Source organism: Zea mays, chromosome 1 (genome assembly GCF_902167145.1).
Source record: "Zea mays cultivar B73 chromosome 1, Zm-B73-REFERENCE-NAM-5.0, whole genome shotgun sequence".
Classification (NCBI taxonomy): Eukaryota; Viridiplantae; Streptophyta; class Magnoliopsida; order Poales; family Poaceae; genus Zea; species Zea mays.
In genome coordinates this window covers 302,232,939-302,247,782 of record NC_050096.1, presented here as the reverse complement: position 1 = coordinate 302,247,782, position 14,844 = coordinate 302,232,939, and the positions used below count along the sequence as shown (strand labels likewise).

Sequence of the window (14,844 nt, the reverse complement as noted above, 5' to 3'; positions counted from 1 at the left end):
TTCAGAGGTATTGTAATGAATTCAGTTATAGAAATGCATTCTTTTCTCTTCCTTTCCCTTTTTTTCCTTTTTCTAGATATTTTGTTCGGTTCTGCAATAACTAAAACGGAAGGGTCCTTGTTGTAATTTGGGTCAAGCCTTTAAACGCCGTACAGCGGATAGGATAAGGCCATCTCCCATAACGGAGAGAGACGAAGAGAGCGGAAGCGAAAGAGCAGCGGCGCAAAGGAAAGGGAGCCATGCTCGCGTCGCCGGCGCTCGCCGGCGCCCACTCCTTCGCGGCGTCCGTGTATGGAAGCCTCCTCGTCCCCTCGCCTCCCGTCCCCGCGCCGGCACGTCGCGCGGCGCTGTCCGTCGTCGCCAAGGTCAAGGTGGCCACGCCCCAGGACGACCGCATCGCCCGCCACGTCCGCCTCCGCAAGAAGGTAGGAATCTGCGCCAGAACCAACCAAGTTTTTAGAATCTTTCTCCTTCTCCTCCTTTCTTCGTACGAATGTGGGCGTCAATCAGTGTGCACGAATTCTGGCGAGGACATTTTTTCACTCTGCATTCGATTGTGCTAGTGGTGTGGGGGGCATTGGCAATGCCGTGCCACCTAGCTGTTCGACGAAGTGGTTCTCTTGGAGTGTAGCCTAAGAAGAACCTATCGGCTATAGAGTTTCCGATATGGATGCAACTACGACTACGAGTTTTACTGCTAGTTTATCCCAGTTGTCAGTCTTACATACCCCTTTCCAGGTAAGTGGCACCACTGAGAGGCCGAGGTTGAGTGTTTTCCGCTCAAACAAACATCTGTACGCTCAAGTCATCGACGACACAAAGCAATGTACTCTGGCTTCAGCTTCAACCATGCACAAATCTCTCTCCAAGGAATTTGAATACTCGGCTGGGCCAACGATCGTAAGTTATCAGCTCCTTTTACTTTGCTTGAGAAGCTCTGGTCTTGGTTGAAATGTCAATAGCACTTCAAAGACAGTCAGTAACAGAGAGTTTACTGGTTCCTTTGCTTATTGTATCATTCCGTTCCCCTATATAGAAGTGCAAGATTGCTCTAGTGAAAATGCATGTTCTTTCCACTTGTAGCATCATTGGAAACTAGGTGATAAATTATGTGGTAAGGGCTAAGGACTTCAATGTGCAATTAATTATCTATGACCCAATCAGATGTATATACTCTGTAACGACAATTTCAGATTACATGGTCTGAGGTACTCCTACTTTAAACACGGGGCTTGTTTCTTCTAGATTGTGTAATCACTACAAATATGCATGCATTCCTGATTTCTCCACAAGAATAGACACGACCTTATGCCTCTGATCATTGGCGAAACCCTGGTTGTAGTAAAAGTAAAACAGGGCACCGGAGTAGATAAGGTGAATAGACAATGCAGCCTTTGATATATTCATATTCATAACTGATAAGTCCAGTATTTCATCAGTCATTTGTGCACTTCAATATTTGCTTATATGTACATAAAACAGTACAGTTAAATCTAGGTTCAAAATCCCCTTTCTGAAAAACCAATGAGGTTTTAGGACATCATGTTTTTCCTAGTAAGATCACAATGGCTTGTACATGGTCTGGTTACCGGAACTTGAACAATCGCAGGGAACCATACACTGTTTTCTTCAGATGATTCTAGATATAAAAAGCACAAAGCAGTTTGAAGTTGTGCAAGTCCTAGGTTCAAAACTCCCCTTCTGAAAAATCAAATGAGGTTTTATGACAGCATGCTTTTCCTAGTAAGATCACAGTGGCTTGTAACATAGTCTGGTTACAGCAACTTGAGCAATCTCAGGGAACCATGCACTTCGTTTTCTTCAGATGGTTCTGCATCTTAAAACACACACACACACACACACACACAGAGAGAGCGGTTTGAAGTTGTGCAGACATTTTTATGACGACTCTGTTGATTTTTATCTCTAACGGTGCTGCATTGGTTATGAATCTTGTTTATACCTGATTCAAGATGACAAGCTGAGTGAGACATGCTCTTGCAGACAGGCTACGATTTGTTTCTGACAGGAGTTTGATATTGGCTTCCAGGAAATAGCACAAAAGATCGGTGAGGTGATTGCCAAGTCTTGTTTGGAGAAAGGGATCACCAAGGTTGTCTTCGACCGAGGTGGTTTCCTCTACCATGGCCGCATAAAGGCTCTCGCTGATTCTGCCAGAGAGCACGGGCTTGAATTCTGAGTCGTCCAGGCGTTTGTTCATATCTCCAGGATCACCTGTAATCTTCTCTTTTTTTTCTCTCTCCATATGCCAAACAGAGCTGTTTTGTAGTCACTCGCCTTGTTCTACAGGGTGCAAAGCCATGGCCCATGGCCACTCGTTGACCATGTCACGTTTTTTTCGTTTGGTAAGAGTCTTGTGTTCTGACGCTTCTCGAATTGATATTATAAGCTGATCGTGGTTGTTAGGGTGTGTTTGAATTTACTAGAGCTAATAATTAATTAGCTAAAAATATACCAGTAGAATTAGCTAGCTAACAAATAATTAGCTAACTAGTAGCTAATTTACTAAAAATAGCTAATAGCTAAACTATTAGCTAGGATGTTTGGATGTCTATAGCTAATTTTAGTCACTAACTATTATCTCTAGTGCATTCAAATACCCCTTAGACCAAGAGAATATTTTACTAGACTAAGGAGGTGTTTGAATGCGCTAGAGCTAATAGTGACTAAAATTAGTTAGACATCCAAACACCTTATCTAATAGTTTAACTATTACCTATTTTAAAGTAAATTAGTTAATAGTAAGCTATCTATTTGTTAGCTAGCTAATTTTACTAGTAATTTTTTAGCTAACTAACTATTAGCTCTAGTGCATTCAAACACCCTCTAAACTTTTTCATGGCTTTAATCCAATTGCGACTGCGGGTTCTACATTATTTTGTCTCTAAGCTCGTTCCTCCGATCATTAAACATTTCAGACCAATGTAAGTTCATTGCCCGTTACTTTTCTCTCTATCATTTCCAAGTTCCAGCTATATTGAAATCCCCCCCCCCCCCCCCCCCCCCCCACACCCCACCCACCCACACACAAAACTAAGATAGGGACGTGGGGCCAAAACAATCATCCAAAATATTATGTAATTCGTTAATAAACTTAGTTTTCCTTTCTTATAGGGTGAACCTTAAGCACAATTAGATTCCACCCAAAACAATCCCAGACATTTTTTTTTACCATAATAGAGATATAAAACCTGCCGATATTACAGTTGAAGATTTCAAATTTGTTAGACCTACTAAGGGGATGTTTGTTTGAGTATATAATAGTTTCCTGAAAACCCACAAAATCCAAATTTTGATCTCTAACAAAAATCGGTTATATATTGTAATACTATCTTCAGTAGACTCTCTATACCACTCCCTATCTTACTCACTATTTCAAACTCCACTCTGCAAAAGTGTAATCTATAGTACAAAATCATACTTTACACGGCTATATAGGTGGACTGATGGAGATGGCCTAACCTGCCTGATTTATTCATCTCCCTAACATTCTATAATGTTCCTATCATTAGTACTCCCTCCGTTTCTTTTTATTAGTCGCTGGATAGTGCAATTTTGCACTATCCAGCGACTAATAAAACGAAACAGAGGGAGTACATGATTTATTTGGTTCTTCTCTTACAGCCTTAAGGGCTTGTAGGTAAGATCTATTTCTTTTTTCAGATTGTCGATCAGTTGGTGACAGATTAATATCATTGATCTATCTCTTTTTTTTTCAGATCCGTCTGTACTCTATGGTGCACATGATATGTACTCATATAATACCATAGAATGATAATAGGGTCAGTACGCTGAATACTCTGCAGCTGCGGACTGCAGAGTGTCTCCTAGAAACGTCATGTTTGAACAACCAAAAGCCAAGCAGTCGCTGTTGGGCTACTGCTCACAGCGTCATCTGATGTATGTTCCTTCTGGGCACTGTTGTACGACTCGTTATACAAATGAGGGTGTTTGGTTCTAGGGAAAGGTCATATTTGAATGCACAAAAACTAATGATTAGTCGTTAAAATTAGCCGAAAGATATCCAAACAGTCTAGCTAATAGTTAGGTAGTTATTTAGTAGTCCGTTAATTTTACTAGCATTTTTTAGCCAAGTAGCTAGCTTTAGTGCATTTAAACAAACTCTAAAGTTTAGTCTATGTTATATCTATGTTATATCGTATGTTTTACGTTATTAAGGCCATGTTTGAATACGCTAGAGATAATAGTTAGCTGATAAAACTAACTGAGACATCCAAACACATCCAAACAGTGTAGCTAATAGTTCAACTATTAACTACTTTTAATAAATTAGCTTATAGTTAGCTAGCTATTTGTTTGTTAGCTAATTCAATTATCAATTTGTAGCCAATTAACTATTAGCTCTAGAGCATTTAAATACCTCTTAAATATAGTACGGTGAGTGTGACCCGTATTAAAATCTCGTACTTGTTACTCCTATATAAATGGTGCAAGAGCCTGCATGTATCTTTCGAGAATAGCAGTAAAATGTGAGCCTATAGTAACAGGAAAGGGATAGAGAGTGAATTGAATGGAGTAATATATTGGGCACGTGGTGACCCGAGTCATTGTTGTTGCATGAATTTGATCGTAACCCTGTCCCTTAAGTAACGATCCATTAATTCTTCCGGCACTGGATATATACACACACTCATGCTGTAAGAATACGATGGCCTACCAGCATCACGTCTGCCACTGCCATTGCCCTGTACACCTCACGTCCGCTCACATCCTCGGATTGTTTTGTTCTCGTCTCCTCTCGTCTCCAGTAAAAGATACGTATATACTCCAGTGTCGTGATGTGCCCCTGAACTGAAAGAGCTCCCTTTCTTCTTCTTCTCTCTCAATCGAGAAAAGATCCATGCCTATTCTGTCTAATCGAGAGCTCGGTAGATCGACCACAAGTCAACCATGTCTTACAATAAATCTGTAAAAATTATGATATAAGCAAAGTTGAGTATAAACATGGCTGCAACTACTGCTTTGGCATCTGAACGAAAGCCGACGATGACTGACAACTAGGCCCACGTGGCACAACGGTAAGACCTGGAGACGGAACCCAAGTGATAGGTAAATCATAGTATAAATCCACTATATTGTGATGTGTCGCTCCTCCCATGCATAGTTTAGTCTTCCTCTTGCGCTTGATCGCCCTATAGACTTAGTTGTCATGATACCTACTGGCACCCCGGACAGTGAGATGTGTAGCCTTAACTAGGTGTACTCAGAATCTGTTTCATTATACGTCTAGTAAGAAAATGTATCCATCCTTTAGAACAACTTCAGTGCGGGATCTAAGGGCATCTATCAATGCCTAGAGAAGGACATACTCTCGGCTACCGCCAAGATACATTCAAGGATCCTGATATAGAAAGCTTCTATATGGCCACCATACTAGAACCAGTGGCGTAAGAATATGATGGCCTACCCATCACGTCTGCCACTGCCAACCAGTGGCGTGTAGTGTGTCTGAAAAAGAAGAGGAAGGCCCGCGGATTGCCCTGTACACCTCACGTCCGCTCACATCCTCGGATTGTTCTGTTCTCGTCTCGTCTCCAGCTGTAAAAGATATATACTCCAGTGCCGTGATGTGCCCCTGAACTGAAAGAGCTCCCTTTCTTCTTCTTCTTCTTCTCTCTATCGATCGAGAAAAGATCCATGCCTATTCTGTCTAATCTATAGCTCGGTAGATTGACCACAAGTCAACCCTGTCTTGCAATAAATCTGTAAAAATTATGGTACAACACATTAAAGGAGCGATGTATGCCAGTACAGACTTGACAAGTGTGATATTGCCATGACTTGGGGTTTGATATTATTATATGGTATGTGTATCGATCTTACACATGCATGTGTAGTACTCGTTGTTCTTACACAGCAGCTATATATGTGATCTTACACAGCAGCTACCAGTTGACATGCATGTGTAGTACTCGTTGTTCTTGGTTTTTACTTCTTCCGTTTCGTTTTAGTTGTCGCTGAATAGTGCAAAATTGAACTATCAGCGACAACTAAAAAGAAACGGAGGTAGTATATATGTGATGTGAGTGGTTAGATGCTGAGTTAGAAAGTAGGCTAAAATTATTAAACAAAAAAAATATTGGCTACCATTTACGTGGCCTGCTCGATGCCTCGATCCTTCATCGAGTGAGAAAAAAAATACTAGTGAAAAAGACGGAGCAAAGGGCTGTGAGTCAGAGAAGCGGAGACAGACGGGTCTCAAACTCTCAATGGGGGTGGTGCACGTACGTGTTAAGTGAGACACAGGGCCGCCTAACAAATGTCTGGGTCTGGCGATGCCGTCTGTGGCGGCAGTCGGCACGGCCGTACGTGTCGTGTCGTGTCGTGTGTGCCAAACTTGCATTGTGTGCGGTGCAAACGACGGAAGTGCAAGCCGTTCCTGGCCGGCCCCGCGCGCGCCGTGGCAGACGACGACACGGCAAGCACCACGCACGGATGACGGCTGTGGCGCAAATGGCGCGCGCGCAGGAAGAAACGTAGGGAAACATCCCGCATGCAGGACGGGACGGCACGGCAGGCCGAAAGCAACGAGATCTGGACTGGACCGTTCGTAATGAGCTTTGCGCCGGCTTTAGACTTGTGGCGTGACTTGACTCCGTGCGGAAGATTGTTGGTTTAGGATGTGTTTGTTTGATGTCAAAGTGAGATGAGACGAAGGTGACACCGTCTTCTCGACTTTTTTGAATCATATCGCCACCAAAAGTTACTCCGTAATTTATCTTACCCTAACACAACTCTCATCCAAACACTTTAAAAACTGGTCTGTTTGAGAGAGCTTTACTTCAGAGTTTATTCGTTTTATGACTGTTTTCTAGTCATTAATCATCCGCTAATCATCAAGGATAATTAAAGAAATCCACGCAAATTAATTGTATTACAGAAGTTGTAATCTATATGCAAACCAAACACTCTTAAACCCTATGTCACCAATCTGTTAAAGTCGTTTAATGATGAAGGTGGAAAACCGAAACAATAATTATTAAAATAAAGCCATCCCAAAAATAGCCTTAATCTACCCATTTATTTCGAAACTGGCTTCATATTTACGATGAAGCAAACACAAACAGTACTGCAGCAGTCGGCATCGGTGGTTTCGTTCTCAAAGTTAAAACAAGATGGCAAGTGGCGTCCTCTAGTCTAGAGAAAGAAAGGGTTAGGAAGCTCCGGTTTTCACCAATGGGCAAGAGCGGGACCAAGCGTGGATGGTAGAAAAACTTTGGTTGAGATCAAATTTTATAAAGCTACAAACAAGTGCAATTTAGTATACAGAGATTTCAGATGATTTTCTAAACATTTTAAAGCATATAATACCACAATATTGCTCATACTGCAGTATTGCTTCAATCCCGCAGAAAAAAAACTTTGTTCCCAAACACACTACTATTGTTTTTATATACTAGACGTTGCTACGATTTCCATTTTATATTTGAGTATACTCTCTTCGCTCCAAAACCGTGGTCGTTTTACCTTCTAAAATTTTATGTCTATATTGAAATGAATGATGACAAATCTAGACATATATATATAATAAATACATTAATTATTTTATGAATCAACTAAAAAGGTAAACAAATTTTATTTTGTAACGGAATGAAGGAGTACAAAAACACAAATGATGACACGTATGCCACCATCGCGCTCGCGCCCTTGTCCGGCCTTTGGATCAAGTCCATCCATCCGTGACTCAGCAGACACGTAGCGGCAGCCGACCACGGACGGGATCACCAACACTGTTACACAGCCTACACTGCTGTCGGCGCGGCGGCGGCGTATGGGAAACAAAGACCGGTAAAAATCGAGTGGACGATCAACCCAGCACGTACAGACGTTACGCCTTGATGCTGATGCGGCACTGTGACGTGGCCGTGGGCCCGTGTCGTGTCCTGCACCCTGGGCCGGCGGCATCTCGTAGTCCATCATCACCACATCCATACAGAGTACAGACCCACCGCAACACGACACCGCGCCGGGCGGTAGCTACGTCGAGCGGCCGTCCGAAGCCCAAGCGAAGACACCGCCACCCATCCCGCCGTACGAGTGCCGGCCCCTGCCCTGCCGGCTGTACCCCATTGCCCTGCGTCCAAGTCCAACCGAGCCCGGACGAGCGTCTCATTCTGCCGGTGCCCGGATGGCCGGATCTCATATTGCGGATCCGCGCGCGCAGGAACGCGACGCCTTGCCACTGCCACCTTTCCGTCCCGCTCGTCCTCCGTGTTCCACCAGTCGTGGCGCTTGCCCGCCCGCTCGACACGTGGACACAGGCAACGGTGGAGTGGAGCTCGGTGAAGAAGAAGCTGGACCTCGTCGCACGCGGCAAGGTATTTCTTCAAACGGAGGCGTCGCGTTCAAGGGCCACGCGCGCCGTCGACGCTGGCCTAGAGCTAGCTGCGCAGCTCGTACACGACTACACGTACGTACGAATGGCAGTGCTAAACACTGGTGGGGGCTCTATTAATAGAGATCCCCTGTTAATATATATATGCGCTTGGCAGGTGTACCGGAGGGAGAGTTCGAGCCAGCAATGGCGAGGCCACGGCCGGCGGCGGCCACCCTCCTCCTGGTCACCTTCCTCCTGGCCGCGGCCGCCGCCGAGACCACGGACGTCATCAGCGGCGGCGGCGGCATGGTGGGCGTGGACGGCACGCGGTTCGTGGTGGGCGGCGCCGCCGGAGGCAGGCCCGTCTACTTCAGCGGGTTCAACGCGTACTGGCTCATGCTGGTGGCGTCGGAGCCGGCGCGGAGGGACAAGGTGGTGGCGGCGTTCCGCCAGGCGGCCGACCACGGGCTCAACCTCGCGCGGACCTGGGCCTTCAGCGACGGCGGGGACACGCCGCTGCAGGCGGCGCCGGGCGTCTACGACGAGGCCATGTTCCAGGTCATCATCTATCTATCTCTCGCTCGACCGCTCACCGACGTGCAAACCCAAGCGTGGTAAGAAGAAACAACGAAAGAAAGAACACGTCGCAACTGGTTGGTTTTGTTGCTCTTGCAGGGTCTGGACTTCGTGGTCGCCGAGGCCAGGCGGCACGGCATCTACCTCCTCCTCTGCCTCGCCAACAACTTCCACGACTTCGGCGGCAAGCGGCAGTACGTGCAGTGGGCCAGGGACGCCGGCCACCGCCTCGCCACCGACGACGACTTCTTCAACAGCACCGTCGTCAAGGGATACTACAAGAACCACGTCAAGGTACTAGTGTGTAGTGTTAGTATCCCACATCCAGAGCCAGAGGCAACTAAAAGACATGCACCAGGGCTTAATTCCTTTCGTGTTTTGTTCTGCAGACGGTGCTGACGCGGGTGAACACCCTCACCGGCGTGGCGTACAAGGACGACCCCGCCATCCTCGGCTGGGAGCTCATGAACGAGCCCCGCTGCGACGCCGAGCCCACCGGCGCCATGGTGCAGGTGAGCTGCATCCACTACATAGTGTACCAATCAATCAGCTAGCTCGTGCACCACGCGCTGCCTGAACTATCCAGCACCAGTCGAGCACTGCTTGCTCTGCCTGCCCTCACATCACATGCATGCAACCTGATCAAATCAAATGAAAAAAAAAAGAAATGGAGGAGACCTGGCCGGCAGGCGGCAGCAATTAACTGCCGGCCCGTCAGTCAACCGACCGACGACCGATCCATCACCTTCTACGAGCCACATGCTCCACCGACCACCACGCCCACGCACGAAGATTCATTTGGATCTGTGTGACTGACCTTGACCGCGCCGGCCGCGCGCGCGCGTGCGTGCAGGCGTGGGTGGAGGAGATGGCGCCGTACGTGAAGTCCGTGGACGGCGGGCACCTGGTGACGGCGGGGCTGGAGGGCTTCTACGGCGCGGGCGCGCACGAGAGCAAGGACCTCAACCCCTGGCGCATCTACTACGGCACCAACTTCGTGGAGACGCACCGCGCGCGCGGGGTGGACTTCGCCACCATCCACCTGTACCCGGACGCCTGGCTCTGGGGCTGCGCCGCCGACGCGCAGCGCGCCTTCCTCCGCAACTGGACGCGCGCCCACGCCCGCGACGCCGCGCTCTACCTGCGCAAGCCGCTGCTCGTCACCGAGTACGGCAAGTTCCTGTGGGAGGGCGTCGCCGGCGCCAACCGCACCCAGCGGGACGCCTTCCTCCGCCTCGTGCTCGACTCCATCTACGCCTCCGCCGCGCGGGGAGGCCCGCTCGTCGGCGGCGCCTTCTGGCAGCTGCTCGACGACGGCATGGACACGCTCAGGGACGGCTACGAGATCATACTCCCCGACGACCAGCTCGCCGCCACCATCATCGCCACCCACTCCCGCCAGCTGGCCGACCTCAGCCTCGTCACCGCCGAGGACGTCCGGGAAGAGGAGGCGGCGCCGCTTCGCCGGAGGAGGAGGAAGAGCGCGCATGGCAAGATACACCACGTACTCAGCGTGGGTGGTGGTACTAGTAGTGATGATAGTTATTATACGCAACGGTTGCTGCACATATTCTTGCTTCGTCTCATCTCTTTGTTCGAATCAATCTCTTCATTGTTTCAGTAGTGTATAGGTTACGTGTAGAATTTTTTTTTCTCTATCGCCACCAGGAAAAAAAAACCTGGTTAGGTGTGTGTGCGCGTGTGCAGGTTGTTCTAGAAAGTTAGGCATAGCCAGTGTGTGTAGAGTATACAGTTTCTCTTTTTTTTTTGTCTTTTTTCTTTTCTTTGAGGGCAAAAAAGACAGGTGCTCTGATCCTTTCATTCAAAAGGAAGCAACAGAGTTTACAAGAAGATTACAAGAGGCCAGGCCAAGAGCCGGTGGTCAAAATGAAAGAGAACAGGGACAGGCAGAGCCAAACACTTTACACCAAAAGTTTTGCATAATGGTGTGTTAAGCCTTCGAATACATTAAGATAGAAGTTACCGTGTCTTACATATCAAAGTGTATTGTATCTTGTTTAGATTAGATAACATAGTGTATAACTCATAGCTTGTTTTTCCTAAACTTTTAATTCATGAGATCTTTGATCACAAAGGGTTGGATTGTCGAAGTGTACAACTTAGGTAGGTCTTAGACCGCCTCCAACAAGCACTTGTAAATGGTCATGTCTTGTATATTAAGCGTCTCTAACAGATTCTATATCCCCTCCCGTATCTCATCTACTATTTTAAATTTCACTCTGCAAATAGTGTCATTTACAGTTTTGTGTCACATATTTTACACGACTCACTGAAAACAACCTTAAAAGTCATCTTCTTTGATACATTATCTATCAAATTTTGATATAGACTTTTCGTAAATGGGTCTATTAGATTTTTGTATTTATATAGTCAATAGGTACCACTTTCGAGTTTCTTAGTTTTCTATCACACTTCAATCATCGTGTCGGCGTTTCGAGACCGGGGGTCCCTAAGCCGATGAGTGAGTGCCGCGTGCCCCAGCCCAGATGGGTCGAGCGCGTGGGCGAGCACGAAGGGGGGAAGCGAGGTGGCCGGAGACGGGCGTGAGAGAGGTGGAAATCCCGCGGCCTTCGTGTTCGTCCCACGCCCAGGTCGGGTGCGCTTGCAGTAGGGGGTTACAAGCGTCCACGCGGGTGAGGGAAGCGAGCGGCCCCAAGAGAGCGCCTGTCCCGTCCTCGTCCCCGCGTGGCCCACCTTCTCTAAGAAGGCCCTGGTCCTTCCTTTTATAGGCGTAAGGAGAGGATCCAGGTGTACAATGGGGGTGTAGCAGAGTGCTACGTGTCTAGCGGGGGAAGAGCTAGCGCCCTAGGTACATGCCAATGTGGCAGCTGGAGAGATCTTGGCACCCTGCTGGTGTGATGTCGTGGCTGTCGGAGGAGCAACGGAGCCTGGCGGAGGGACAGCTGTCGGAGCGGTTGGGTCCTTGCTGACGTCCCCTTGCTTCCGTAAGGGAGCTGAGAGCCGCCGCCGTCACAGGGCTAGCGGGGCGCCATCATTGCCTATCTGGCGGAGCTAGCCGGATGGGACACCGGTCTTGTTCTCTGTGGCCCGAGTCGGCTCGGGGTAGGGTGATGATGGCGCTTCCAGTTGACGTGGCGAGCCTGTGCCCTAGGTCGGTCGACGTGGAGGCTCCTCCGAAGCCAAGGTCGAGTCTGTCTTCCATGGCCGAGGCCGAGCCCGAGCTCCTGAGTCGGACGAGGCGGAGGTCGTTCGGCAGAGGCCAGGGCGGAGTCCGAGCCCTAGGGTCGGGCGAAGCAGAGTCCGTCATCTTCTGGGGCTGAGCCCTGGGTCGGGCGAAGCGGAGTTCGTCGTCTTCTGGGGCCTAGCCCGAGTCCGAGCCCTGAGTCGGGCGGAGCGGAGTTCGCCGTCTTCCGGGGCTGAGCCCGAGTCCGAGCCCTGGGTCGGGCGAAGCGGAGTTCGTCGTCTTCTGGGGCCTAGCCCGAGTCCGAGCCCTGGGTCGGGCGGAGCGGAGTTCGCCGTCTTCTGGGGCCTAGCCCGAGTCCGAACCCTGGGTCGGGCGGAGCGGAGTTCGCCGTCTTCCGGGGCCTAGCCCGAGTCCGAGCCCTGGGTCGGGCGGAGCGGAGTTCGCCGTCTTCCGGGGCCTAGCCCGAGTCCGAGCCCTGGGTCGGGCGGAGCGGAGTTTCCTATGGCGCCTTTGGCAAGGCCTGACTGTCTGTCAGTCTCACTCTGTCAAGTGGCACTGCAGTCGGAGTGGTGCAGGCGGCGTTGTCCTTCTGTCGGACCAGTCAGTGGAGCGGCGAAGTGACGGCGGTCACTTCGGCTCTGCCGGGGGGCGCGCGTCAGGATAAAGGTGTCAGGCCACCTTTGCATTAAATGCTCCTGCGACTCGGTCGGTCGGCGCGGCGATTTAGTCAGGGTTGCTTCTTAGCGAAGGCAAAGCCTCGGGCGAGCCGGAGATGTGTCCGCCGTTAAAAAAGGGGGGCATCAGGCGAGACAGAAACCCCTCGGGGTCGGCTGCCCTTGCCCGAGGCTAGGCTCGGGCGAGGCGTGATCGAGTCGCTCGTATGGACTGATCCCTGACTTAATCGCACCCATCAGGCCTCTGCAGCTTTATGCTGGTGGGGGTTACCAGCTGAGAATTAGGCGTCTTGAGGGTACCCCTAATTATGGTCCCCGACAGTAGCCCCCGAGCCTCGAAGGGAGTGTTAGCACTCGCTTGGAGGCTTTCGTCGCACTCTTTTGCAAGGGGACCAGCCTTTCTCGGTTGCATTTTGTTCCGGTGGGTGCGCGCGAGCGCACCGCCGGGTGTAGCCCCCGAGGCCTCGGAGGAGTGGTTTCACTCCTTCGAGGTCTTAATGCCTTGCGTAATGCTTCGGCTGGTCTGGTGGTTCCCTCATGCGAACTGGCCGTAGCCCGGGTGCACGATCGGGGCCCAAGTTCTCGGGCTGGTATGTTGACGCTGTCAACGGTTCGACCGGAGCCGGGTTTGCGAGAGCAGCCCCCGAGCCTCCGCACAGGGCGAGAGGGTGATCAGGGACAAACCCGGCTTTTTTACATATGCCCCTATGTCGCCTTTCCGCAAGGAGGAGGGGGGAGAGCGCCATGTTACCCTCGATGGGCACCGAACATGGTGTCTCCGGTGAGCTGCAAGCGGGTGATCCGAGTGGACGTCCGTGCCCCGTTCGTTAGGGGTCGGCTAGGGGCCCAGAGGCACGCCCAAAAGTACCTGCGGGTGATCTGCCGGACCCGGTCCCCTGGCGACGGGGTCCGAGGGCTCGATGCCTCCCTCCGATGGGATTCCGTTACAAGATCGCTCCCGCTGGTCTCGGAAATGTCCTAGGGTACCTCGGGAGCGCAGCCCGAGCCTTGGTTATGTATCGAACGTACCCCTGGTCATCCCTCGCTCGGCGTCTGAGGCGGCTGTGAACCCTTCGGGGGCCAGCCTTCAAACCCCTGATCAGTAATGGGCACGGAGCCCGAGTAGCCTGAGGCGGCCGTGGAACCCTTCGGGGGGCCGGCCTTCGAACCTCTGACCAGTAGTGGGTGTAGGGCCCACGCGATCTGAGGCGGCTGTTGAACCCTTCGGGGGGCCAGCCTTCGAACCCCTGATCAGTAAGGAGGCTCGGAGCCTGGTTCCTTCACGGGGAAGGATCCCTTTCGGGGTATCTGAGAGCACCTAGAGGGGGGGTGAATAGGTGATCCTGTGAAACTTAAACTTATAGCCACAAAAACTTGTTAAGTGTTAGCACAATAATCGCCAAGTGGCTAGAGAGAAGGTCTTGCACAATACGATAATCACAAAGAATTCAACGCAGAGAAGACACAGTGATTTATCCCGTGGTTCGGCCAAGTACAAAACTTGCCTACTCCACGTTGTGGCGTCCCAACGGACGAGAGTTGCACTCAACTCCTCTCAAGTGATCCAATGATCAACTTGAATACCACAGTGTTATGCTTTTCTTTTCTTATCCCGTTCGCGAGGAATCTCCACAACTTGGAGCCTCTCGCCCTTACACTTTTGATGTTCACAAAGAATCACGGAGTAAGGAAGGGAAGCAACACACACAAATCCACAGCAAAATGCGCACACACACGGCCAAGAATCGAGCTCAAAGACTATCTCAAAGTTCTCACTAGAACGGAGCTCGAATCACTGAGAATGACAAACGAATGCGCAGAGACTGAGTGTGGATGATCAAGAATGCTCTAAGGTTGCTTGGTCTCCTCCTCCATGCGCCTAGGGGTCCCTTTTATAGCCCCAAGGCAGCTAGGAGCCGTTGAGAACAAATCTGGAAGGCCATCCTTGCCTTCTGTCGTCGGGCGCACCGGACAGTCCGGTGCACACCGGACAATGTCCGGTGCCCGATTTCCTTCCTTAAATAGCGAAGCCGACCGTTGCAGATGCGGGAGCCGTTGGCGCACCGGAC

At 50.1% G+C, this 14,844-nt stretch overlaps 2 protein-coding genes across 4 annotated transcripts; both read left to right on the top strand.

Moving 5' to 3' along the window:
- The first annotated feature begins 145 nt into the window (after positions 1 to 145).
- Positions 146 to 2,499, top strand: LOC100284921 (50S ribosomal protein L18). 2 transcript variants are annotated; one of them, NM_001157816.2, is made up of 3 exons: positions 146 to 425; positions 739 to 900; positions 2,051 to 2,499. In NM_001157816.2, the coding sequence occupies exons 1-3, from the start codon at positions 240 to 242 to the stop codon at positions 2,198 to 2,200; spliced, it is 498 nt and encodes a 165-aa protein (NP_001151288.2). In that variant the 5' UTR covers positions 146 to 239; the 3' UTR covers positions 2,201 to 2,499. The 2 variants fall into 2 exon arrangements, with proteins under 2 accessions (NP_001151288.2, NP_001400149.1); NM_001413220.1 differs by lacking the exon at positions 739 to 900.
- A 5,863-nt stretch (positions 2,500 to 8,362) lies between these two features.
- LOC103644285 (mannan endo-1,4-beta-mannosidase 3) lies at positions 8,363 to 11,149 on the top strand. Of its 2 annotated transcripts, XM_008667488.4 has the most exons (5): positions 8,363 to 8,452; positions 8,535 to 8,917; positions 9,035 to 9,229; positions 9,325 to 9,447; positions 9,789 to 11,149. In XM_008667488.4, exons 2-5 carry the CDS (start codon positions 8,564 to 8,566, stop codon positions 10,557 to 10,559), a joined length of 1,443 nt encoding a protein of 480 aa, XP_008665710.1. In that variant the 5' UTR covers positions 8,363 to 8,452; positions 8,535 to 8,563; the 3' UTR covers positions 10,560 to 11,149. The 2 variants fall into 2 exon arrangements, with proteins under 2 accessions (XP_008665710.1, XP_008665709.2); XM_008667487.4 differs by lacking the exon at positions 8,363 to 8,452 and having other exon boundaries at positions 8,530 to 8,917.
- Positions 11,150 to 14,844: the final 3,695 nt, after the last annotated feature.

Bases quoted from the DNA above. Each gene is read 5' to 3' on its own strand.
- LOC100284921 (NM_001157816.2), top strand. From the start codon at position 240: ATGCTCGCGTCGCCGGCGCTCGCCGGCGCCCACTCCTTCGCGGCGTCC. The intron at 426-738 runs GTAGGAATCTGC...ACCCCTTTCCAG, and splicing joins ACGTCCGCCTCCGCAAGAAG to GTAAGTGGCACCACTGAGAG. The intron at 901-2,050 runs GTAAGTTATCAG...ATTGGCTTCCAG, and splicing joins ACTCGGCTGGGCCAACGATC to GAAATAGCACAAAAGATCGG.
- LOC103644285 (XM_008667488.4), top strand. From the start codon at position 8,564: ATGGCGAGGCCACGGCCGGCGGCGGCCACCCTCCTCCTGGTCACCTTC. The intron at 9,230-9,324 runs GTACTAGTGTGT...TTTGTTCTGCAG, and splicing joins ACTACAAGAACCACGTCAAG to ACGGTGCTGACGCGGGTGAA. The intron at 9,448-9,788 runs GTGAGCTGCATC...GCGTGCGTGCAG, and splicing joins CCACCGGCGCCATGGTGCAG to GCGTGGGTGGAGGAGATGGC.